The sequence below is a fragment of the Amphiura filiformis genome, chromosome 4 (genome assembly GCF_039555335.1).
Source record: "Amphiura filiformis chromosome 4, Afil_fr2py, whole genome shotgun sequence".
NCBI classification, from domain to species: Eukaryota; Metazoa; Echinodermata; class Ophiuroidea; order Amphilepidida; family Amphiuridae; genus Amphiura; species Amphiura filiformis.
In genome coordinates, this window is record NC_092631.1 from 46,121,978 (window position 1) to 46,146,723 (window position 24,746).

The 24,746-nt window shown below is 36.1% G+C and overlaps 1 protein-coding gene across 2 annotated transcripts in view; it reads left to right on the forward strand.

Moving 5' to 3' along the window:
• LOC140150940 (gamma-2-syntrophin-like) overlaps window positions 1–24,746 on the forward strand; it is a 136,036-nt gene that overhangs the window by 58,057 nt on the left and 53,233 nt on the right. Inside the window, exon 1 of one of the 2 annotated variants that reach the window (XM_072173097.1) lies at window positions 16,096–16,256. The exons of the other annotated variant lie outside the window; for it this stretch is intronic. Coding sequence (XP_072029198.1) covers window positions 16,131–16,256 — 126 coding nt within the window. The 5' untranslated portion in view covers window positions 16,096–16,130. Of the gene's footprint in view, window positions 1–16,095; window positions 16,257–24,746 lie in introns of those variants that run through there. 2 annotated transcript variants of the gene reach the window in all.

Consider the following 24,746-nt stretch of genomic DNA (forward strand, 5'->3'; position numbering starts at 1 on the left):
TTTGGACTATCAAAATGAGATTTATGTCGCGTCAGCAAGATATGCCGATGAATACGACCTGCATGTACATTTTACACTGTAATTCAGAATACAATTTAGGGAATTTACGGCTCATTCGAGCTGTACGGTCACATATTTTGGTTGGATGCTATCTACTGAAGATAGCAAGAATATGTTAATGTTATCTACTAAAGGTAGCATAAATTATGGTTGGTGTTATTTTCTGAACATGGCAATAGTATGGTTAGTTCCTATCTGCTGAAGATAGCCATATTCATACAGGTAGTATGCTATCTACTGAAGATAGCAATATTATTATAGTTGGTATGCTATCTATCTACTGAAGATAGCAATAATATGGTTGGATGCTTTATAGTTGATGTTATCTATACTAAAGATAGCATGATTATGTTGGGTGCTATCTACTGAAGATAGCGTTATTAAAGATGAGTATTTTTTTTAATTTTAATTTTGTTTGTTGTTTTTTGATTGTTATATGTTTGTATGCATGTTTGTTTGTTGTTTGTTTGTTTGAGAAGATGTAAAGTTAGCAATTTTGATGTAAGAGTTCATAAATTGTTTTAAACGTAAAGCTTTCTAGTTCCATTAAGGCATGATCCAGAAAACCATTTTAGATCACTTATAAGCAACATACTTCCATTCAAATACTTCAAATTTAGGTGAAAAAACATAAATACAAACTATATCAGATACACATTTCTGTTTTCCAATTAACTAAATGTCAAGTAAACAGGTGCAATAAGGCTATTCTTGTTAATTTACTTTCCAAATATTGGGTCTTAATATATTGCTGTGTGACTGTATTGAATTAAGAGATCTGTAACTGATTACCAACTCACACTTATTGTAATGATTACACCGTGTTCCAGTACAACTCATCATGTAGATTTGCTTCTTTGTAAAATATGTGATACAAAAAAAAACCCAAAAAAACACTACATGACTGTACTCCTGATATCAGAATAATACAGCATTATTTTTCTTTGGAATTAAAACAAATATTATCTTGTTTTGACAGAGAAATATAGCTCAGTCCTAATTCTTTAGTTTGACCTAAGACTGTAAGCAAATTTAGGAAAACTGTCTTTTTTGATGGAAATGTAATTACCATACTTCAAATTCCAGTTAACCTCAGTGTTCATGAGAACCTGTGCGAATATGAAAAAAGTTACAAATTTTTAAAAATGTTTATCATGAAAATCAGCTCAGTGTTTATCATCCCATGGATAATGTTCACTTTGCACAAGATTCAATCCTACAAATTTATCCACTCTCTTGAACAGTGTATCAAGAATGTTAAACACGATATTGTTGAAAATGGGGAAAAGTGATACATTTTCTTTGAGACACTTTGTATTTGCATGTAACCTTACACTATAAGAAGCAGGTGGTGGCTGACTTGATGATAATTTACTGTGGCACAGTCAGTGGAAAGTGAGCAGATTTTCAATATTTTACTAGGTTTATTTCTATTTTATAATGGATAGCAATTTATCTTTCAGGATGATTTACTGGGATGTTATCTGCTGAGACTATTTTAATTAAGGAAAACGTTTCTTGTACATTTAAAGGGACAGTCTGTGATTTGCCTGCCCAAAGTGCCATACAATTGGTCAAAGCTGTAGTCAGTGTGTGTGTGTGTGTGGGGGTCAAATGCCAATCTGAAAACAGTGCCCAATGACCATTTTTTCTGTAAATAAATGTTGAAAATCAACGTTTTCTTAAGGAAAAATTCACATAAGGTCCATTTTTGGAAGAAATATTGAAATCAGTCCTTTTTTGAAGGAAAAATTCACAAAAGGTCCACTTTTTAGCCTTGTACCCCCTAAATAAATCCTGGCTATGGGCCTTCAATTTGTCAATTGAAAGTTTGGCATTTGTGGAACAAGGTAAGATGTGCTAATTAATCATGCTAATGACAAATGTGAGAGCAATGTAATTAAAGACAAAATCTGATGTTTGACTTGAAGGAAGGATAAAAGTACTTGTACTTTTATTCTCAAGCTGTTAAATTTAGAAACCACATTTTTTTGCAACCTGAGAGCACATCAGACACACCAAATTGCAGTCTGAATAAGAGGAATGTCCTTCTGATATCAAATAATTGTAATTTTTGAAATTAACATTATAATACAAATTTTACAATACAAAAATTACCCCGGTAATGTTTTTGACATTTAACAGTCCTCGAAGTAAACATTAATCTAAATGATATTTACTTTTAAGTACATCATTAGATTAAAGTGTATGTAGCTGGGATCAAAAGCAGACCATTATTTGAAAATGTTGACCTTTTGTATTGAAAATACTCATTTTTTCCCCCAAAGACCTAAAATTGTCCAACAAATCTAAATTATTTGATATTAGGACATTCCTGGTAATCAGAATGCACTTTGGTGTGTCTGATGTGCTTTCAGGTCCCACAAAAAAGTACTGTGAACACCGGCATGTCCAGGATCGGTTACTGTGCGGGGGGCGGGGCTTTCAGAGTTATGCGGGGGGTTTAATGGCTAAAATCACCAAAAAACGGCTGATTTTACATGATTTTTAATAAAGTGCGGGTCTTAAGCCAGCCCACCCCCACCCCCCGGACACATCACTGGTGAAAAGGTGGCCAACTAATGGTGGGGATTGGTATTAATTAACAAGTTGATAAGAAGTCATTGACTGTCTGGTGAAATAAGCCTGAGCTTTATGATCAAATTGACATTATGTATGCCGTTGATCATCTGTTGAAACTGTTAGGCATTTGTACAAAATATCTCTGATTGTGCCTTTAAAAAATGAATTATTTTAAGAGCAAAGACCGATACAGGAAAGCAATTTGCTTACCGTTCAACCCTTTTAAACTTTTAAAAGGCTTTCAGGGCATATTCCCAGCTTATAGGAAGATTTCAATAAGACACTTATGTGCATCAGGTAGAAAACTTGATATGTTTGTCAGCTCCCCAAGTATTACGGGTAAACAGAGAAAATATTATAGGTTTCTCGGCTTGTCGCTAGTTAACATGTACTTAAATCAATGTAAAGCTATGGACGGTGTACCTCCCTGTTTGACAAAATGAACAGCATTTTAATTTCCACCTGTGAGCCCTCTCTTGACGTATACAAGCTGAGAATTACCATGATTTGTCTCGCAGTGTGAACTGAATAGAGCCCTCTATCTATCATCATTGACTGTTACTCAACTCATTTGCTGAACAAAAAAGTAAGGAGAAGCTCAGACAGAGTCTGGTAAGGCCAAAAAAAAAATAAAGGTTTGTCTCAAAGCTCACAAGTTAAGTGGTTTGAAAACAAATGCGAAATGCAATTTGTTTTTATTCTCAACTTTTTTTATGGTATTTTGAGAAAAAAAAATTTCTGGAAAAACTTTATTTCTTTTTTTTTTCTTCAAATCTCATGATTTTTTTTTTTTTTTTTTTTCCATTTTTATTTTACAAATGCGTATGTGAGCTTTGAGACAAACCTTTTTTTTTGGCCTAATCTGACGTAATAAAGTGGTTTATAAAATGAGAGACAAATATATAAGGAAACATTTAAAAGAACTGACTGAATTTTTTATATGTGCGCTTGCCCTCTATCGTTGAAAGTTTTAAAACTGTGTGTATAAATTTTCTGCAATTAATGGAGTACTTAGGCAAAATACTTTGAATATTAAATATCTGATTTGCATTTTTTTAATTTTAGTCTGGCATGGCAAAGGATATGTAGTATATATATTTTTTTTTCTGTGGCAATTACCCAAATAATGTATAAAAATTTGATGATTTCAGTAGAATCATTATTATATTCTTTTTGAACCAAGAAGTTATCGCATCAAATACATGACAATGCTCATTCAGGTTTGTGGATAAAAGAAGAAATGCAGGTTAAGTACAACTTGATACGTATGTGTGGGCGAAAAATTGTAAATAGCTGTGGGCTCTCCAGGTAGGGAACTAGGTACTCATCAAGGTAGGATCTGTGTGTGTGGTTCATATAAATAGGACGCTTACCATTATGACGGTTCAAGAATTTCTTAACCCTCTGAGAACTACCTGCCGATTGGCCAAAAAGAAGTTTTCATTATCAATTGGACCAATCAGCAACATTGTTAGAATAATTTCATCACACAAAAAAATTGGGGTGAATTGTTTACAAACCTCCATTCTGATTGGTGATCAAAGTGAAGATATCATGTAATTGACCAATTAGAGGCAATGTTAGATCAACAGGTAGTACTCAGGAGGTTAAATCCTGCTGTTAGTTTTCACAATTTTCACATTGATTTGTCAATTTCTCACAAAAAGATATTTTGAGTAAATTTATTCTTTCTAAATGAGAATGTGTATCTTTGCTCTCTTTAGCAGTATCGAGTTGTTAAATTTTGTGAACAGAATTTGTTAGTGTAGCGAATTATGATGTAAAATCACAGCATTTTACACCTGGTGTAATTTTTGATTTTCCTTTCAACTGTTCAAATTGTGTCTGATAACCATGAAATTGGCAAAAACATCCATTTCATGCAGCAATCACAGTTTGCAACACCAAAAGTGCAATTGTGACACGATCTGGTCCATGGGGGCCAAAGGCGGCAAATTTGAAACTGAGATAAAGGTAAAAATATGGAGTAAAAAGCAATAAAATACATAAGAAAATAGACATCAAAAAACTTCATAACTTTAGCCCTGTGGCCTTACGAAACAGATTTGTAAAGCATTATGTAGCTGTATCAAATCCAATTAATTAATTATTTCGCTCCCATTTTTGGTTGAGCACTTTACCTTTGGATGATTTCAACCATCTTGGATGTATATCTTGGATTGATTTATTTAACTTTAGAACCAAGTATGCTAGACCTTTGGTGTTTTCAGTAAATGATAGCCTATTGTATGTATAAATCATGTAATAATTATAGTAACTCAATTTCCAAAAATGCCTCCTTTGGCCCCCATGGACCAGATCGTGTCACAATTGTGCTTTTGTCCTAATTGTATCCATTGCTGTATATAGTAGCGAAACAAATATTAACAATTCATATCAATGAAGTTAACAAATGTTGCCCCCCCCCTTTAATTTGAACATTTAGAAAATCCCATAGGAAAATTGCTGACAAATGGCTTGTGCCCCCTCCCATCATAATTGCTGACAAATGGCTTGTGCCCCCTCCCATCATAATTGCTGACAAATGGCTTGTGCCCCCTCCCATCATAACTGGCAGTGGCGTGAGCCAGTGGGGGGGGGCAGGGGCCGTGCCTCCCGCTCATGATGGCCGTCGGTTCATGAGAGACCGTCGGTAGACGGAAGGTGTTGGTGAAAAATAATTTGGGTGATCAATGGACTAATATTTTACTTTGCTTATGCACGGTGATGAAAGAAAGAATGGAAAATTGTATAAAAAATGTTTAAAAATTGAATTTTACATAAAATTAGTAGTTTTCGGTTGATAGCGCCTGATATCCTTTTTTGTTGTTGTTGTTTTGGTTTTTTTGCTCTTCACCTTTTCAAACCATTGAAAAAAAATTTGGGGCAACCATTCACAACTTCCATCGGCAAAAAATATTTCCGTCGGTACAAGTTGTGCCCCCTCGGTTCCAAAATCCTGGCTACGCCACTGATAACTGGTGCCCCCAAGCATGGTTGGAGCCCCCCCACCAACCCCAAACAATAGGATGTTGTCACTCTACACAACTGGCTCAGTTGCAGCTTGGCTCGAAATAATATTTCATCATGCTCATACTACTTTTAATGGACATTCAAAATAAACTGCAGTGAAAACTTGTTAATTGCTCACAACATGTACTCGTTTTGATATCCTAGATGGGTTGTGATTATCTGTTACTTATTTCGTATTTGCTTTGCTATGTTACCATGGCAACAAAAGCTAATGCCACTGCTGATCTTGACACTGAACTTGATTGGTTTTTTGTTATAGACTGGACAATTGGAAGAGTTCCAGAATATGTAGATATTCATTGGACTTAATTATTACTTTACTAGAAATCGTTTTGTATTACTTTAATGTCCGATTAAGGTCTAATACATGTACATTTTTTTCTTCTCAGCTTTAATGATACTTTTTCCACATACAAGTACTTGACAAAGACTACCCCAACTAATTTGATAACGTTTTGCTATTCTTAGCATGGCATGGCAATTGTTATTGCTAGTCTTCTGGGTGAAAAGTTAGATTTCCGGTAGGCAATTATGCTTGTATTAGGCAGTGGTGTAGCAAGGGGGCACGTTGCGCCAAATTGACAAGTTCATCATCGATTCTGCGCCCCTCCAAGCGATGAAAGTCAACATTTTTGCACGCTTCACACACATTTCAGCACAAAATCATTTGAAAAATCAATTTAAGACCAATATTCAACTTCATTATAACCAAAATTAATTAGTGGTAGGCCCTATTTGTGCAAATTTTGCATGCTCTAAGTGCAATTGTTTAAACAATTTGGGAGAGCTGGCATTATGTATCCTTAGCCCTGGCCAGGACAACCTAGCTACGCCACTGGTATACGGCTTCAATAGTTTTATAAGGAAGACACATATGAATAGTTATACTTTTTGTTTGTTAGATTGAATGAAGGGCCCAAAAAGTGCCAATTTTTGCACGCTTCACATGCATTTATTACACTTTTGCACCATATTTCACCAGTTTAGCTTCAATATGGCCCAATATTTCGCGAACTTTGTGCGCATTTGTACCATAAGCTTATTCTGTCGCCAAAAGGTACTGGATTCACTATACTTTTCCAACCCCATCCCTCCAATGTCAAAAAGAAATCTATGCCACTGATCAGCACCGATCTGAATCGGCTGATTGCAGTCAGATCGGTTCTGAATCAGGATTGGGGGAAAATCCTTTCATTTATTGATCTAATGAACTTAATTATTTTCATGCAAAATCAGTATTTAGGCTTCAATGGGGAATGGGGACAAATTGAAATCTGGGGACTAAAAATCTGAAAATGTGTCATTTGTTGCTTTAAAAAGTGGGATTTTAATTTTTTTTTTCTTCTGACGGGGGAATTGGCTGTGAAAGCTCACATTGTTTTGGGGGGAATGCCACAGTGGCCTGAGGGATTTCACCAGTTCTTTTGTAGTGCTGCTAAGAGTAATATTTTACACTGGCAACACTGTATTGTGTTAACTCATTTGGTTAATAGATTCAATAATTAATTAAATATCACTCAGCAATATATCCAAGTTTATTATGATAGTGCATTGGTAAATGAAATATTAAATGCATCATACCAAGTGTTTAATTTGATTAAAAAACCATGGGTTGTGTGAAATCCAGTGCGTATCATCCCTTTCGCAAATTGAATGTCAAAAATTTGTACAATTTTTTTCTGCAAAATTTCACATTTTAAAAATTGTATGCAAAATGAATTCAAATGACCCAAGTGTTCTTAGTCTTAGTGTACTTTTTAAAACTCCCGATGCCGCAGATTTGGTGTGTACTTCAAAGTGGACGAACTGTACACATAAAATCTTGATGAACTTGATTCAATATGAGGGCAAATCAATAGCGTATAGGAAACACATTTCTTGCTTGTGTTGAATTGTTGATACAGTCAAGGGGACTGGTCAAAATCTGATTAGAAGATAAAAAAAAGATGAGTAAGGTTACTTAGTTGATGCTGGTGATTAGCTCCCCTAATTGGAACACGATGATGATAATAATGAGTCAGAATTTGATATCAGAATGTTGCAGGGAGGATGAAAAGATCTATTATTTTTGTGGAAAAAAAATGAGCAGTCTTGTCATAATGCTTCTATTTTGTCTTTTATATACAGTTTTTGTGATTTGCTCATCTAAACAATCTTTAAATTATCAAAATTCATATTTTGGTACCTTTGTCATTGTCATAGATGTGCTAACATAGCCTGCTAGTGGTTTAGCCAAAAAGTGTATTTAAGACAAAATAAGACATTTTACATGAATCTGTAATTTATATACTGACAGTATATAAATTAACTACTTGTATTGGACACGTCTATTTTGTCCCGTAATAAACTTTTTAGGCTGCGTCTTAAATGCAGCGCCTCAAGCGGTGACCTGTTTTTAATTTAAAATCATAGCGGCTCTGTCATTGGTTATTATCAAACAAAGCTATCACCTCAATTCTATACAAACCACGATTAGGGGCACACTTAGAAACTTGCTTGACAAAACTTCGAAATTCTTTTGATATGGTAATCTACAGAAGATCTTATCTGATAACACATAGGCCTACATGATTCTACCATACTATGTTAAATTTTATAAGACGGATTCAATTATTATTTCTTCTTCACGAAAGAAAAAGAAAATTATCTGAATTAAAATTCTGACGGGGTTCGAGCCCACAACCTCCGGTTTCACAGTCTATCGCTTACACAACTGCGCTAGCAGTTCTGTCAGAAATGATTTTGTTCATTAGCTCTTATTGATTACGAAATTAAGCGCGTATACACTTGAAATGCTATTACCGCACTTGTCTCTTTATAGCCTACTGAATCTCCAATCAATAATGAACCTTGCCTCTGACTATGTGGTTCCTGGATGCTTATCAGTAAAAAAAATTCGGAAGTGGCAAATGCATTATACTCACGGGGAAGGGCACTTAACACAAATGACCATACGGGTATGCTCCCCGGAAAGACCCCCTTTTGGATTTCGCAGTCTCGAAAGACCCCCTATATTTGACCAAAATAGAACTCCGAAAGACCCTTGATTTTGATAAATAAATATTTAGCTCTAAAAGACCCCCAAATTGTTCATTCCTCATATTTCTGGGATTTTCAAGCAACAAGCCAAGAAAGACCCTTGATTTTGACGTCCCCATATTTTACTTGTTCGCAGCTCCAAAAGACCCCCTTTTACTGGTACGCCAAGCATCTCCCAAAGAACCACCACCTAAACATTCCGGGAACATACCCACCAAATATTGTTGATGTGCCTAGGCTACTGCTGACATTTTAATTAACATTGAATTATAACAATATAGGCCTACTATTGACTTGGTGATAGTAATACTAGTAAATTCAGTACTTATAATATATCAACAAAAATAATAGTCAATCTTTCTAATATTAATAATACAGATGATATTAATATATAAAGAGTTTTGTTGCAAAAGCCCTTTATACATCTACTTTTTGACTTTTTGAGAAAAACAGCTTTTTCAAAAATTGTTCAATTATTACTAGTTCGATTTGATTCATTTTGGTTTTGAATAAAGTGTTGATAAATAGAAACTAAAAGAATAGGTTTGGTACAATTTTCAAGCCTTCCTATTTATTTTATTATTTCGTTTATATCGTGCCTTTTGTGGATGTAACGGCTTTTGCAACAAAATTAATTTACCCCTTTTCTAGAAACCATCTTTGCAATCAAATTCGAACCCATATTTTGCACTACTTTATGTAACTTGACTAATGTTTTCAAGAGAAAAATTGACATATCTCATTTACTTTTATTAAATTTAAATTCGAAGCTACAACTTTTGTTAATCAAAACGATTTTTTTTTTTTTTTGTGACCCAAAGAAAGTTTCTTTTTTGTTTTAATACTAGGTAAAGATTATCATGGCTAGGCCTATACATCAAAATATTTTGACATGCCAAAAATATTCCCTTTATAGGCCTACCATTTGAATTTAGGCCTATCCTGACATGATTCTACATCACATTCGCAACATCGAAACGGTGCAAATAGCCTACCTATACCTGTGCCAACATTGGCTCCCCCAAAAAAAAAAAAAAAAAGCTTCCCCCTATAATTCAACACCCTGGGATAAGTATTGAATCACATCACCCCTCCCTGCAACTCATCTTGGTGCGGCACTCTTTTGGCCCGGGTCTTTTGGTGACAGATCGAATGGAACAATAGGGTGTCTTCGGGTGACAGAGCATGTGCTCGTAAAAAATATAGGGTCTGTGGGTGACAGCGACGCTGAAAAGGGGGGTCTTAACAGCCCTACATACTAGTACGCGTCACCTCCAAAGTGGGAGTGTCCCCCCCCCCCGAATCAGTCTGACTAAACCTCTTTGATTGATGCAACGACCGGCCGTGACCCAAGTTATGGAATAATCGAATAAACAAAATACAACACTGTATTGTATATGTATAAACCTATATAAGGGACGCATCATTAGATATCAAGGTGGGGGGGGCTTGGTAGTATTTTGGAAAAGAAGTTGTCACGCCATCTGATAAAAAAATTTGCTTCACCTCAGAGCCCCCCCCCCAAAAAAAACAAACAAACAACCAACAACAACATTGCACCACCTCGGACCTGAAAAAAAATTTGGTGGCAAGGGTGCTCCAGTTTTCATCAAGTATATTAATTTTATTTTAGCTTCAAACTGGCAAGTATTCTGTTAGCATTTGTTTGTGAAAGGTTATTCTGTGAGTGAATACACTTGATTCACTCCACTTCAAAGATTTTCCCCAGAGTCCATGCCACGTGATGATGGGAGCCATATGTGGGGTCAGTGGATGGATCAGAGTATGGTTTTGGTGAGATATCCTCACATGAACCTATATTTTGAAGAAAATAATCACAAGACATGGATCTCCTTTGAAAACATTCAAAAACATGCTAAAACTCACCATTTGAACCAGAAGCGAGTACCGGTACTAACCAGCGGGGGCAGAGTGCTCCCTGAAAAGAGTGCCCAGATAACAAAAAATGAAAGAAATCGGGAAGGCATAGGAAAAGAAAGGGGCAAGGAGCCTGTTTCCCACCAAAATTACCCCGATCATGCACCAAAATGAATGTAAAATACCAAATTTTTGCACGCGCGCGCAGGCATTGTCTCAATAAAGACATTTTGGCCCGGTTTTTGGAGGCTCGAAAACTTAACAGTGTATAGGGGCCTAATGTAGGCCCTACAGTCTCGCTAAAAAAAAACCCAGTGTATGTACATATCGCATTAATAATACCGGTTCAAATTGATGATTATTTTTGTATTTTCCCCAAAACCTTTATTTTCCCCTCTGATCACAAAGCTGACTACGCTCCTGATATGAACTCATTTTAACATAAGAAGAACGTTTTTTTTTTTTTTTGAAATTTAGGTGCTACAAAATGTAAACTGTTTGCTTCATCGAGACGCTAAAAATTGCTTCACCGAGGTAGGCCTACTAAAAATTGTCACGACTCAGCCCCCCCCACCTTGATATCAAATGGTGCATCCCTATATTGTACCATACCTGCCATGTATGCATGAAATATGCATGCAGGGACCGTCTTTAAAATAAATTATATCAAGTTGGCAAGTTACTATTTTTGGTGAATATTTTGTATTGAACCATGATCTTTCTGACATAAACATTCAGAGAACACCTCAAGGAAATATGAAATGTCCCATATATATCTTTACTTTAAAGTCGAAGCTGCAAGATAGCCTGAATAAAATTTAAATTTGCCGGCCAAAAATGTGATATTTATGAACTTTTTCTTGACCACTTTCATGGAAACAAAAACTTACAAGAAACCTCGGTAAAACTGACGATTTACAAGGAATTTCAAGTCTCAAAAGAAAATCTATCCGTGTTATTTTGCACACAAAATAGTTCTTGTCTCAAAAATCCAAAAGAAGAATGTGTTTTATCTGTACTTTTTATAATAAAGCTTCGGGACTTTAGGTCTCGAATTTCGTATCACGACAAAAGAAGTACAGTACATACATCTGACACAAAGCATACATCGTTTTGGCCTGATATGGAAACGTAATTAGAAGGTAGCTATTGTATTCTAACAATAAGATCGGGTCAAATAGCTTACAAAAGGCTCCTCCGATTTATAGTGATCTACAATCAATCGGCAAGCTGCGAAAGTTATTGATTTTTAATCAATCACGTATTGCACTCCCCCACGGTAACAGAAGGGTTTAGCCCAGGTTGAAATCTCATCTCCTCCCAGTCGTCATAAGCGAATTATAAGTATGAATTGAAACCCTCTAGAAGTGACCAAAGTATACCGCACATGGCGCTATTTATAAACCTGAAAGATTTCTAGCACAGGTCGAATGCGAAAAAGACGGATGTGTGGAATGGGGCTTCAATTTCGTCAATACTGCTATTTTCTTTGTTTTTTGCCAACTTTTTCATTTCATACCAAATGACAATTTGAATGACTTATCCTTACTTTTAAGCAATTTATTTCTGTAAACAATTTACATTTTTTACACTTCAGCTGGGATCATTGAATGGGTTTTTAATCACTAGCAAGCTATGTTATTTATGTGATGTTTTTATGATTTTCTGAATGAGCACACCACTACTTAACAGCATATCACAAAATGCTCCTTTATTAAAAATAATAACATACATAGTTGAAACGATGTGATATCTGTAATTAGAAAGAAAATTACACTGCGTATGAAAATCCACAGCTGACATGGCTGACATATATACGTCCAATGCCTGCGGGCAACGTATTATCAACTTGTTCAATCAAACCCGCTCACCTACTCATAATTAACCAATTAGTATCAACTTGGATTAAAATGATCGTTAGCATTTCTCATCACTGCAACTTGAGATTATACTGGCATGTAGTTACCTCATACAAGATAAATATGCCAACATTTATTTGTAATGGATATACGCTTTGAAGAATGTTGATGTTATTAATCATGGCAATTGGGGGCGCATTTCTGTCAGCACTTATATGTATCAATTTACAAGTTCCAGCGATGATGGTAATACCCAATTGTGATTGGACCAATTAGTTTCGAGAAAATTAGGGCGCTTCTCGCACTATATCTGGAACATGGAGCTTTGGCAATATTGCATTTTTTGGTGTGCTTATTAGGGGCAGCACTTATTAGGGGGCACTTGGGTTTCAGAATGTATCATGGGAAGGAATGATTTTGTGTGTTCTGTATTAAAAGCAGGCTGTGATCTCAAAAAACTTCAACTTCAAAATTTTAATATATATGTGACTGCACACCACGAATGAGCCCTAAATTGTATTCTGAGTTACAGTGTAAAATGTGCTTGAAGGTCGATTCATAGGTACCTCAAGTTGGTGCGACATGTATCTCATTTTGATAGCACTAGTCAAACACCTTTTAAACCAATCAGTAATCCTATTGCTGAAGAGGATAATAAACTTCTACCTATTTCTATAGAATTCTTAAATAGCTCTAGTCTTTGTTTGCTTTGGATAAATCCTGTTCAAAGCATTGTATTTTGTCTAGGTATCTATAACCAACAATTAACAATGAGAGGATATTCCTGAACCTCCTTGACTTGGGGATGCTTTGAAATTACCTCCAATTATGACTGTTTGATATTCATTACCAGCAATGTGAAAGAAGAGAAACATGTAGAACCAAAAAAAGGTACCATTTTGTTGAAGGAGCAAAGTTTAACAAACCTTAACCCCGCTTCTGGATATCGTTTGAAGTCAAATGATATACCATTTTAAAGCTTATGCTATATATTTTCTAAACACAAAATAAAACTTAATTGACCGGGCCGAATTTAAGGCTCATTCATGGTGTACAATCACATATAGTGCGTTTAACTCTTATTTAGGTTGGTATGCATCATTGTCGGCCTAATCTGTTCAGGTTTAACTTAAAAATGGCCATATTTACTGGTGAAAACTGAACATTTTGTGGAAAAGAAATATAAATCTATTTTATGGAAATGTTACAACATGGCTTTAATATAGAGCTGGTCCATGTCACAGCTAAAAATGTGATGAACTTGCAGTATGTGCTGTATGTCTATTTTTATTTCATGATGACTGACTATTGTGACTTTTATTGTGCAAATTGTTTTGCAAATGTAGTGAAGACACAAATGTTGACTTGGTTGAGTGCATGTATACGGGCGAGGAAGATGCAAGTTCAAATAAAAGTGTTAGAGAGTTTTGTTTCCTTCAGTAAAATTGCCTGTACAACTTTTGTAGGGCATGTCAATGCAGTGAGCTGGATAGGAAAGAAATAGATAAGAAAAAAGGAAACTTAGTTGATCGCGGCATCGTCATGAAGGGCATTGTGCTATTCCACTTGAAATCCATACACCCCCAATGGAAGACATAACCATAATCTTCCACACAGGGTGTGTGAATTTCAAATGGGATTACCTGAATGAGTGACTCTATTTGAAATCTACACTCCCTGTGTGGGAGATTCAGGTCATGCCTTCCATAGGGGGTGTATGGATATCAACTGTAATCGCCCATTGTGAGCACAAATCGAATAGCACCCTCAAGCCATATTGAGTAACGTAAACCCTCATTAGTGTTCTGACTGGTGGCTACAGAGCTTGGTTGCCATGGCAGCACGCTAGCCCCGGTAACCACACTTGCACACTTTGTGCTGCAGATAAAAGTAGATGGATTCATTTCACAGCAAGTGACAGTGTCGATACTCGCTGTCGCTTTGTTGGTCGGAAACGACGGCATCTCATCATTAAGGACTTTTTTGTCATCATCATCATCAGATGGGTCTTGATTGAATTTGGATGATAAGTTTTCTACAGCATTGATTGATTTTTTCCAAGAGTGTGGGTGCTGTTTTGTTGAGCATATCATCATACATTCCTATACAATCATACCAGAGATGAGCACTCATCATGCAAAGGAAAGTTGATGAAAAATAACGTACTGCATCGCTGGTATGCTCACTTGGTGGTCGGTCGGTCAAATTGCGAAAACAGTGTCCATTTTTCTTGGAGCTATTTTTCTCGTGACTGGTGGTTTTAATTCCTGAATGAGCGATTTTGGAATTGTGCACATGCCTGATATGATGGTTGGTTAATTGCTTGAGAAAATGATGTAAACAAAATCAGCCTGGACCACTCCTCAAATGTTGAAGACTAAGATGGACAGCTCAGCACAAAAGAGTGTTCTTTGAATATTTAAAGTTTGGACAGCGATACAGATGAAAGTTTCTTCCTTCTTGTATATGTGAAGTACATTAAAGTGGCATTGCCTATATAGGAAACACTCTTCCTGATCACTTCATAATATTTTTGGCATCTATGTTAAAGCTTACTGCTTTTGAAAACAGTAGAAAACAATCTTTCATCAAGTCGCATTATACGTGCCATCAGAAGAATATTACTTGGAACACGGAATTGAAATTTTCAGCTGGAATGCTTTAACTCTACATGTAATCTACGGGGAAAAGATGCGATTCTGAAAAAAATATGTTGAATTATGAAGTTCTAAGCATTGCCCATACCACTATAAGTGTTATTGTGAAGGGTCTACAAGCAAATAGTGAGTTATTATGATTTATAGGAAAATACCAGCACATGAAATGTGAATCGCATTACCATATCTATACTACAGTGCCTTGTAAACGATACCATGAGAGGAATAAAGGAGGAAAAGTGGTGTTATGTGATGATGTTCCATTGATAACTTTTTATCTCCCTTCTCCGTCTGTCTCGTACGAGTTTTCTCTTCACAATCCATGTCTTATGGATGTTGGATGCCTGGGTTGCCCTGGGATATTTCATACAGTGCCTTTTTTATCTCGGAGATGTTGGAGAGATAGTAGAATCGTGCGGAGGAGTGATTGATAAAATGAGGGATGTATACTTAACTCCTGTGGAGTTGATTGATGGAGCGTATGTTAGGATGTGTCAACATTAATGTGGAATACTTCACTGTGATGCGAACCCATGACCTCCATGTTGGTACTGTGTGTTTCTGAAAGCAAGCCAACAAATGAGTGATTATCAAGAATTTGACAATGTGTAAGGCATTCTTGAATGTCATAATTCATGTGATTTCTGGATCATAAATTGTCCTAGCTGTGTGAATATTCACAGCTAGTGATGTGATGAAGGCTAACAGCATGTGTATCTGCAGTGGCGAGTTTTAGGACAAGAACTTCATGCTTCAGGTTTTGGGCAAGATATTTTCTTGAAGGATTTTCACAATTTATGATTTTGTGATTTGAATGAAATGGTATGACATCTCTTCTATTGATGACTGATCATTGAAACATGAATCGAGTACATTAAAGGTTGAGCCTGTGCACTGCTTTTTTTTATTAATATAAGCAGTTCTAGTGGTGTGAACCAATATTGGAACCTGCGTGGAGAATCAGGAGTCGAACCCACAACCTCTGTTGTCTAGAACACAAGTTGTGTAGCATTGGTTAATAATGACTTTGTGGTTTGATGAATTGATACTAGCCGTAGGGCTAGAGCCTTATATACTTCGCCTTAGCCATAATTTGCCAATCAGACGACTGAAAGAAAAGCGCCCTCCTCTCTGGCTATTACACGGGGTAAGCGTACACTGTGTTAAATATTGTTTTAGATGCATGTTGTAGCATTGTTTTTAGCATCATATGAAGTTTATTAAATTTGATATTTTTGTGTGATATTTTTAGTGACTGTTAACATTGATGTGCCGGTCCCCAGACATGAGAGGACATCAAAGCAGCAGCCCACCCCTGGGGTAAATTGTACAGGAATTCCCCTAAACATGTATGGTGTGGCACCTTCTATGTTTTCAACCCCATGTGCAAATTATTCACTTATACCCTAGCCCCACCACCAAGTACCACAAAATCATACACTAGTCTAGTCTAAGGGTGTGAGGTCAGGCAATGCAAAGAGTACCCCTACCCAAACTCAATCTACCCTGGGAGAGTTAGGGTCCAGTGGCGTAGTGGCAGAAATTTCCAAAGGTGGGCAAAATTGCAGATTTGGTTCTCAAAATGACTTGGGAAAGGTTTGGGATGAAACTGGCCAAAAGGGAGAAGCATATCACAAATTTTGGCTGCTAAGGGTCAGATTCATTGCCATCTTAGCTCCATCATAGCATGGGCATCAATCACAGGGGAACGTTTCCCACAACCTTCTGGCAAAATGACCCTTTTTTTGTTTATTTCAGCCACTTTTTTGCCGAACGGATTGATGTCAATGCATCATAGCTTCTTTCTTAATTGTGTATTTGGATGGCAAATTTCTGAAATTAAAAATACCTAGTAATAAACACTTAATTTAAATAGTCTTCTACTTTCCACCTTTCCTTCATTCTTTATAAAATAAAATGGAACTTGGACAAAGTGTTTTGACTCTCGCCTAACAATGACTCCTCACATTAATCGCATGATTTCTGAGATCAATTACCAGCTCCATAATATTCGCCGTATTCGTCGCTTTTTAGATCACAAAACACTTAACACAGTTGTTCAAGCTCTCATGATATCACGCCTTGACTCCGGGAATGCTCTCTTCTATGGAGGAAAATTAAAAGACCTTGATTGTTTGCAGTCCTCACACAAAACAGCCTAGCTCATATTCTATGTCGCCAGACTTGATAGCCCACACCATTGATGCATAAACCACAGTAAGAGATCAAATCAAATTCAAACTCTATCTGTACATCAAGAAATGTTTGCATGAATCTGCTCCTTTATAGACGAATCCAACGAGCCAAGTCATGGTCAGGATTTGGTCGGCCATTATTGGGTCCCCACAACACCAAACTGGTGTTGTGACTGCCCAATTGGGTGGATTAAAGCTGCTTAAAAATTGATGTTAGATTCCTTTGTGTTGTAAACTGTCATCATTATTTTGTCTATGTGTAACACGGGTAATAGAATGCAGTTTAAAAAACCCTCCAAGGCCGCATTATTTCACATTTTAGGTGATATTGAGCCGACGGGGACCCAGCTATGGCTGCCATTGAGGTGTAGGAATGCGTGAAATTGGATTCGTCTATACCTCACTGAATTATTCTCATACAGAATACGCTCATCTGAACCTCTCACAAGTCTTCTGAACACTCATATCGGTAAAAATTGCAGTGGTGACAAGACTCATCAGGGAGGCAACTACGGTGGCAACATTAAAAAAAAATTCTTAAAGCTCATTATCATACTTTTCGACTTTTTGCTTTTATTCATTCTCTATGCACTATTTCTCTTAGCGCTTTGATCTTTTTGTAATGGCGCTTTGTAAGCTCTTATATCTTTTTATTTATTATTTTTTTTATTTATTATTATATTTTATTTTTATTTTTTTAAATATTTATTTATTATTTTTATTTTATTATTTATTTTATTATATGTATGTACGTAAAGTAGACCAGAAAGGATAGCAACGAACAGAGGAGACTCTAATAATATTCAGCCCTATATCTGATATATCGCACCTACACATTTCTCATTACTACAATACAAATTTAATCAAATTTTTAAACATTTATATTTGTCTTAAATTTGCTCTCAATATGAAAAAAAAGCAAATAATATAGAATCTGATGACAGACTTTTAAACATGTTATTTCTTCCGGTAATTTCTGCACTGCTTTTTCATCTGGTCTATAAATAAGCACTGTACAAATTTAATCAAATCTATATATCCAATGCTGCAATTATTAACAAAAAAGTCACAATTTGTTGAAGTAAGTCAAATCATAATACATTCATGTTAGCAGCATCTATATACTAATGTTTTATCAAAGCTGCCATTTGTATTATACATTCCACTACTATGAAAGGATGAAAAGATTTTTGTCACCAAACATAAATTTTTGGTGGATGTGCTTGCCCAGAATTTTGAGGTGGTGGGTCTTTGGGAGCTGATGGCGTACTGGTAAAAGGGGGTTCTTTGGTTCTTTTGGAGCTGGGAACAAGTAAAAGAGGGTCTTTTGGAGCTATAAACCATCAAAATCAAGGGTCTTTCTTGGCTTTCCTGGTTGTAAATTGCCTGAAAAACAGAAATGTGAGGAACAAGCAATTTTTAAAATTGCTTGTCTTTTAAAATTGCAAATTTTTAAAATTGCAAATCTTTAAAAAGATCTTTTAGAGCTGAATTAGTAAAATCAAGGGTCTTTCGGTGCCTCTATTTTGGTCAAATTTAGGGGTTCTTTCAGAGCTGTGAAATCCAAAAGGGGGGTCCCTCCAGGGGGACATTTCCATATGTTCATTTATGTTAAGTACCCCCCCAGTCTTACACTGACAAAGGAGTTTCATGCATTCCTCACCTCCACGGAAATCACCAATGTAGGCCTATTCTTGGTTATTTCATCCAAAAGATAATCATTGCTGGACTTTGGGGATGCTTTAAGTTTAATTAAAGTTTAATTAGAGACTCGTCATTCATTATTGATTGCATCGATGTGGAAAAATCCGAAGGTATACTTGCTAGAGATTTGGGCAAATTGAGGATTGGCAGCGAGTGAGTCATTACACTAGAGACACATCTTGGTCTTCTCATCTAGAGCAATGTGGCTATAGTTTTTAATTTTTAATAAAAATACTTTGCTGTGCATTTGAAATCCTGTTTGAAGGCCAGATGGGAGCTCTCTTGTGCATTATGATCTCTTTTATATAACATAAGGCTTGTTCAGACGGAAGCTTAACTCTGTGTTAGCGTAACACGGAGGTATGTTCACACGGAGGTAGTGTGAGGTCATCATTTATTAACACTAATACTTGTCCACACTGTCCCTCCTAACGGCTGCTAACTCTAAGCACTCCATAGGCCTATAAGCACTCCACAGTGATTACTTCGTGTTAGTATGCTATATCACAGATTTCTCAGTGGTAAATCTTTTGTGTTAAGCTTTGTGTTAGTTAACACAATACTTGTTCAGACAGGCGCTAACACAAAGCTACCTTAGAATCTTCAGAGGTAGCTTAATGTTAGCCTATAAACATAAACTTAACCCTAAGCCCTTCTGAACAGTACTATATATATTTCATAATCTTACCTGGATATGAAACATTACGTATAATGTTTTTTAAATAAAAAATGTTTCATCATTTTGTTAAAGAATCAGAAACGGCAAAGTTGTAGCATAAAGGGTAGCTGAAACATTGATTTGCTGCAATTTGAATTGGCACACACAAACAAACAAAAAATCAAACTAACCAAAAAAGTAAACAATACCTTATCTCATCTCTAGTTAAATGGGCAGTGACATAGACATGATTAATTCATAGGATAAGGCAAAGGGGAGCAAGGAGGCTTTAATACAAAGTCTAGAGGGGGGGCAAAATTTGACACAAATGGGCATAAAAAGCATGGAAAACAGTGGCATGATCGGCAAGAATTATATAAATAAACATAATTTTTCACCAGGTTCGGCAATGCAAATAATAAAGAAGACAAGAAGAAAAGCAGTGGCATGCGCAGCACATTGAAAGTGGGGGGAGGCAGGTTGTTCAGTTCCCCGATTGGAGTCTGATTTAGGTGTGTAAGGTGCGGTTTTAGCATTTTCCCCTGAATTTCCACCCTGGCCGTCCTTTGCGCACGCCACTGAAGAAAAGTGATCCCACCCGGGAATCAAACCCAGGACCTCAGGTTTACAAGACTTTCTGCTCATCTCCTTAATTATTTGCGCAGTGAACCTGGTGAAAAATTATGTTTAGTTGGTCATAAAAGGCCTAAAAATTTAAAATATCATGGCAGCCAGCACCCCACACGGAGAGGGCAAGAGGGGCAAGATACCACTATGGCTACACCCAACCCTGCCACTACAATAACCATCCCAGTGGCATGCACAAAGGGGGGGGCAGGGGGGGGCCATGGCCCCCACTTTTGTTGGTCATTCAGGGGATTCAGGGGAAAAACATCAAAATTTGCCCATAATTAGACTCCATTCGGGGGAACAAACTGCCCCCCACTTTCAATATGCTGCGCACGCCACTGAACCATCCTCGTTGATCAGCTCACATCATGGCAGCCAATATCATAACAATACATCCAAATATATATCCCCATGCCAACAGACACTATATTATTCATATTTGATGTGGTTGTTTAGAAAATAAGTCTAAATAGAAAATTGCCTCAAGATATAGGTAAGAAGAAAAAAGGATAGCTAGCTGTAGGTGCCAAATATAGACATGACATTATTAAAAACGCTTATTAAAACTCCTTCCTTCATATCTTGCATTTATTGCTGCTGATACATAATTACTTTAATTAACTTTGTTACATGATATTTTCACATTGTAGACAGTCGCTTCGGGGTTTTAATGATTTCAGTTAATCATTTCCAATTTCTAGAGCATAACATTGAAAGTATTGTTAAGACTTGACACATATATGAAATTAAGTTGGATATTTATTGTGAGTCTTTTGTCGTAATATGTTGAGCAGGTGCATTTTATAGGTACAATATTATCTACGATACTTGACGTAATTAAAGGAACTCTTCTGAATACACGATTACGCATCCATTCACTCACTCCATTGCGCACACACACATACCACCATTGCAATTGGTAAGCCCATTATTTCAAAGACACTTAAAGATTTGTCTTCAGATGTATGATTCAGAAGAACGTTTAGGATGTACAGTTGAGAAAGTATGTCATATGTATGATATATGAATGTTTTATGTGGCAGTTATCAATGTACAAATCCAGGGGGCAAACTGTAAAGTAACCAATTCTACTTGGATGAAGATGTATCTATTATCGGAGCCAGAAATAAAAAAAAGTTTGTGTCACCTGTCAATCAAACTCAGTCAGGAACATTTTTTTTACGATTTGTTGTGATAATTGAAATTTATAAACACAGCAGATCACAGAGTATCCTATGGGTTAGTTTTGTACTTTCAAACATGCAAACCATATCAAAGGTTATATCTGTGTATTATATGAAACTTTCTATCCAAAGACACCATGCCAACAATGCATAGAAAAGTTGCTTTTTGGCTTGTACAGGGTGAGTCAAAAAAAGTGCAATAGAGCAAAGAATCGATATTTATGCAAGAACCAAGTCATACTTTCTCATTATGGGAAAATTTTATAAATGCCACACTCAAAAGTCACCTTCTGTGAAAATATGAAGTGAATCGCGACTACCGTTTAATTTTTATAAGTCTTTTTGCTGCGATACCCAATTTCGTTATTTGTCCACGAGATACCATGTATTTTGAATGAGAGCAGACAATGCACGGTAAAGGCATTAGCTCTGAAACTGACATTAACTTAAAAAAGGTTGATTTTTGCGTTATTTTAATTTCTTTTTTCTGTTCATACAAACTTTCTAACATCACTTTAAGTCCTTCATACCTCACTCGACTCCAACTCCAGTTTTTTAATCCCAATATGTTCAACTTACTGGATAATTTGTAATTCACTCCACTTCAATTTGCGCGCATTTTATTTTGACATTTGAAAAAACCCGCCTACAAATTTGTATGTTTTTGATTGAGAATAAACATCTTTAAAGTAAAGGTAAAATGAAAATAACAACAAATAATGTTTCTTTTCCTTAAAAAAGACCAAGGGCAATAACACTTTGGGTGCTCCATTTAATTTCAATGCCAATGAGGTTAAGAAAATGGCAGTTGTTCCAAATCTACCTTACACAGAGTGCGCTGACATTCAAATTTTAGATGTCTCGTGGACAAACATTCAAATTGGGTATCGTTATAAAATGTGTCATAAAAACAAAACGGTAAATGCTAATTCCTTTATTTCTTCACATAAGGTTGCTGATGAAGATATCATATATAAAATGTTTTCAAACCTAAAAGGTTCAACTCGGTTCTTTAATAAAAATGAATTCTTTTCTCTATTGCACTTTTTTTGACTCACCCTGTATAAGTACCGACATCATTCACCATTTTCTGTGATTTGTTTTCTGCAATGAAGGCATCAGATGAATCAACCTTCCTTTTATGTGCTTCTACTTTTGAATGCTTCAAAAACAAAGTTGATGTCTTTCAACCATTGTCAAAAGATATCTATCCAAACAAACAATGGCACCAAACTACAAGAGGTGAGCAACTTCAAGTATCTGGGTGCATGGATGGCTAGCACAGAAATAGACGTTAAAATACACAAAGCAGCTGCATGGAGGGCATGTAACAGCCTCAACAAAATCTGGAGGTCAACTCTCCCAAGGAATTCAAGATCCGTATATTTGCTGCTATTGTTGAATCAGTACTAACCTATGGATGCGAAGCATGAACCACATCTCTTAGACTATGTAAAGAACTTGATGGTTGCTACACAAGAATGTGATGGTTGTATACAACATCAATTGGAAGCAGCACATCATGAACAAAGAGCTGTATCGTAACCTACCGAAACTTTCACAGAAGATCAGAGAGAGGAGGACACGTTTTGCTGGGCATGCATACAGAAGCAAAAACGAGCCTGTAGCCAAGCTGATCTATTGGACAACAAAAACATGGAAACAGAAAACCTGGTAGACCCCTCTAACATACATGGATGTATTGAAACAGGACACTGGACTGGGTGTTATTGATTTGGGAATGGCCATGCAGGACAGAAGAATTTGGCGTGCTGTTGTATAGTTTGAGGACACCACTCATCTTAAGCAAGTAAGCAAGCAACTTATTACAGGCTGTGAGAAGTTGGATCATATGTGGCGAACTAATTTCTTAACATCAAATCAATTGGTAATTTTGCTTGCCAAAACCAGTAAGTTTTTACTTACTAATATTTCGTCCATCTCGTCGGAGGACTTCATCAGATGTGAGCATCTGATCCACTTTCCCGGTTGTGACATTACTAATTGATTGATGTACAAACCTGATGAATCTATTCACTAATTTCTTGATCTCTTACTTTTACTTTAGTGGTACTACACTTTTGGGCAACATGGTACAAATAAGGCAGCATGTGATTTCTTTCATTAAACCCAATATTTGTGCTTGTATTTTGATGCTTTCCAACAGAATCATTCATTTATTATAGTTACCCTATATATTGGGATATTGATTTTGTTTCTAATTTGAATATGTTAAAATTCATGGATCTCTCTGGAACAGTAGACTGAAATATTTTTTATTTCAATCGAACATAATTTGGTTGCTGAGATATAACCTGTTGAAATCGCACAAAATCTACAAATTGCAAAATGTTTCTTTTTCTGTTTTTTATTTTTGGCATACAAAGTAATGTTTTCAGATAGTATTAAGATATTGTACTTACAGTACTTGGGTATACAGTAAGCCAAAGAATTAAGGTACCAGTTATATTCACCCCCGTATATCCTAAACAAAGAGAGATATATCATAATTGGAACCAGCCGCCAAGAGCTGTATATTTTAGCTCGAATTTAAGACCTTATTTGTTGAAATTGTTCAAGAAATAAAGACACAACAATCCAAAAACCAAAGAAGATGCCAATTTAAAAGTTGCAGTTTGCTACATAGCATGCCCTATTGATTTGTACACAGATCGTTCGCGAACAAGAGAACTAGCGCCGTGCTTCCATTGATTAGAACACAAAAGTGCAACTTTTGATTTTGTTTCTTCATTAAGTTTTAGGTCACTGTTTCTTTAATCCTCAACCAATTTCAACAAATTAGGTCGGAGCTAAAAAGTACAGGTATTTGCTGCTTGTTTTAAATTTGACACATTTTTCTTTGTTTCGGATATACAAGGGTGAACACAACTGGTACCTTAATTTTTTGGCTTACTGTATTACACACAAGCTGCTAAAAACCTATGGTTGCGTTTAGCAAATTATTTCCATTTGCGTAATTAATTAAAGCCTGAGCTATATAAATCAACTTTTGGAATTAAGTTTCCTGCTTCACTCGCCCTTACCATCTGAACTCAAATCAATATTTCTTGAGATTGTTGGTAAAAACACAAAAATACGATTTCCCAAAATAATTTTCACAATGAATGGTTATCTCAGCATGCTTGTTCATATCACAATAATGTGTGCCGTTCTTTGTGAAAAGCAATTAATTCAAGAAGAAATGGAGGCAGGAATTGAACAGAAAATGCCCCAGATTTCATGTAACCCAACATCAACATGGCAGA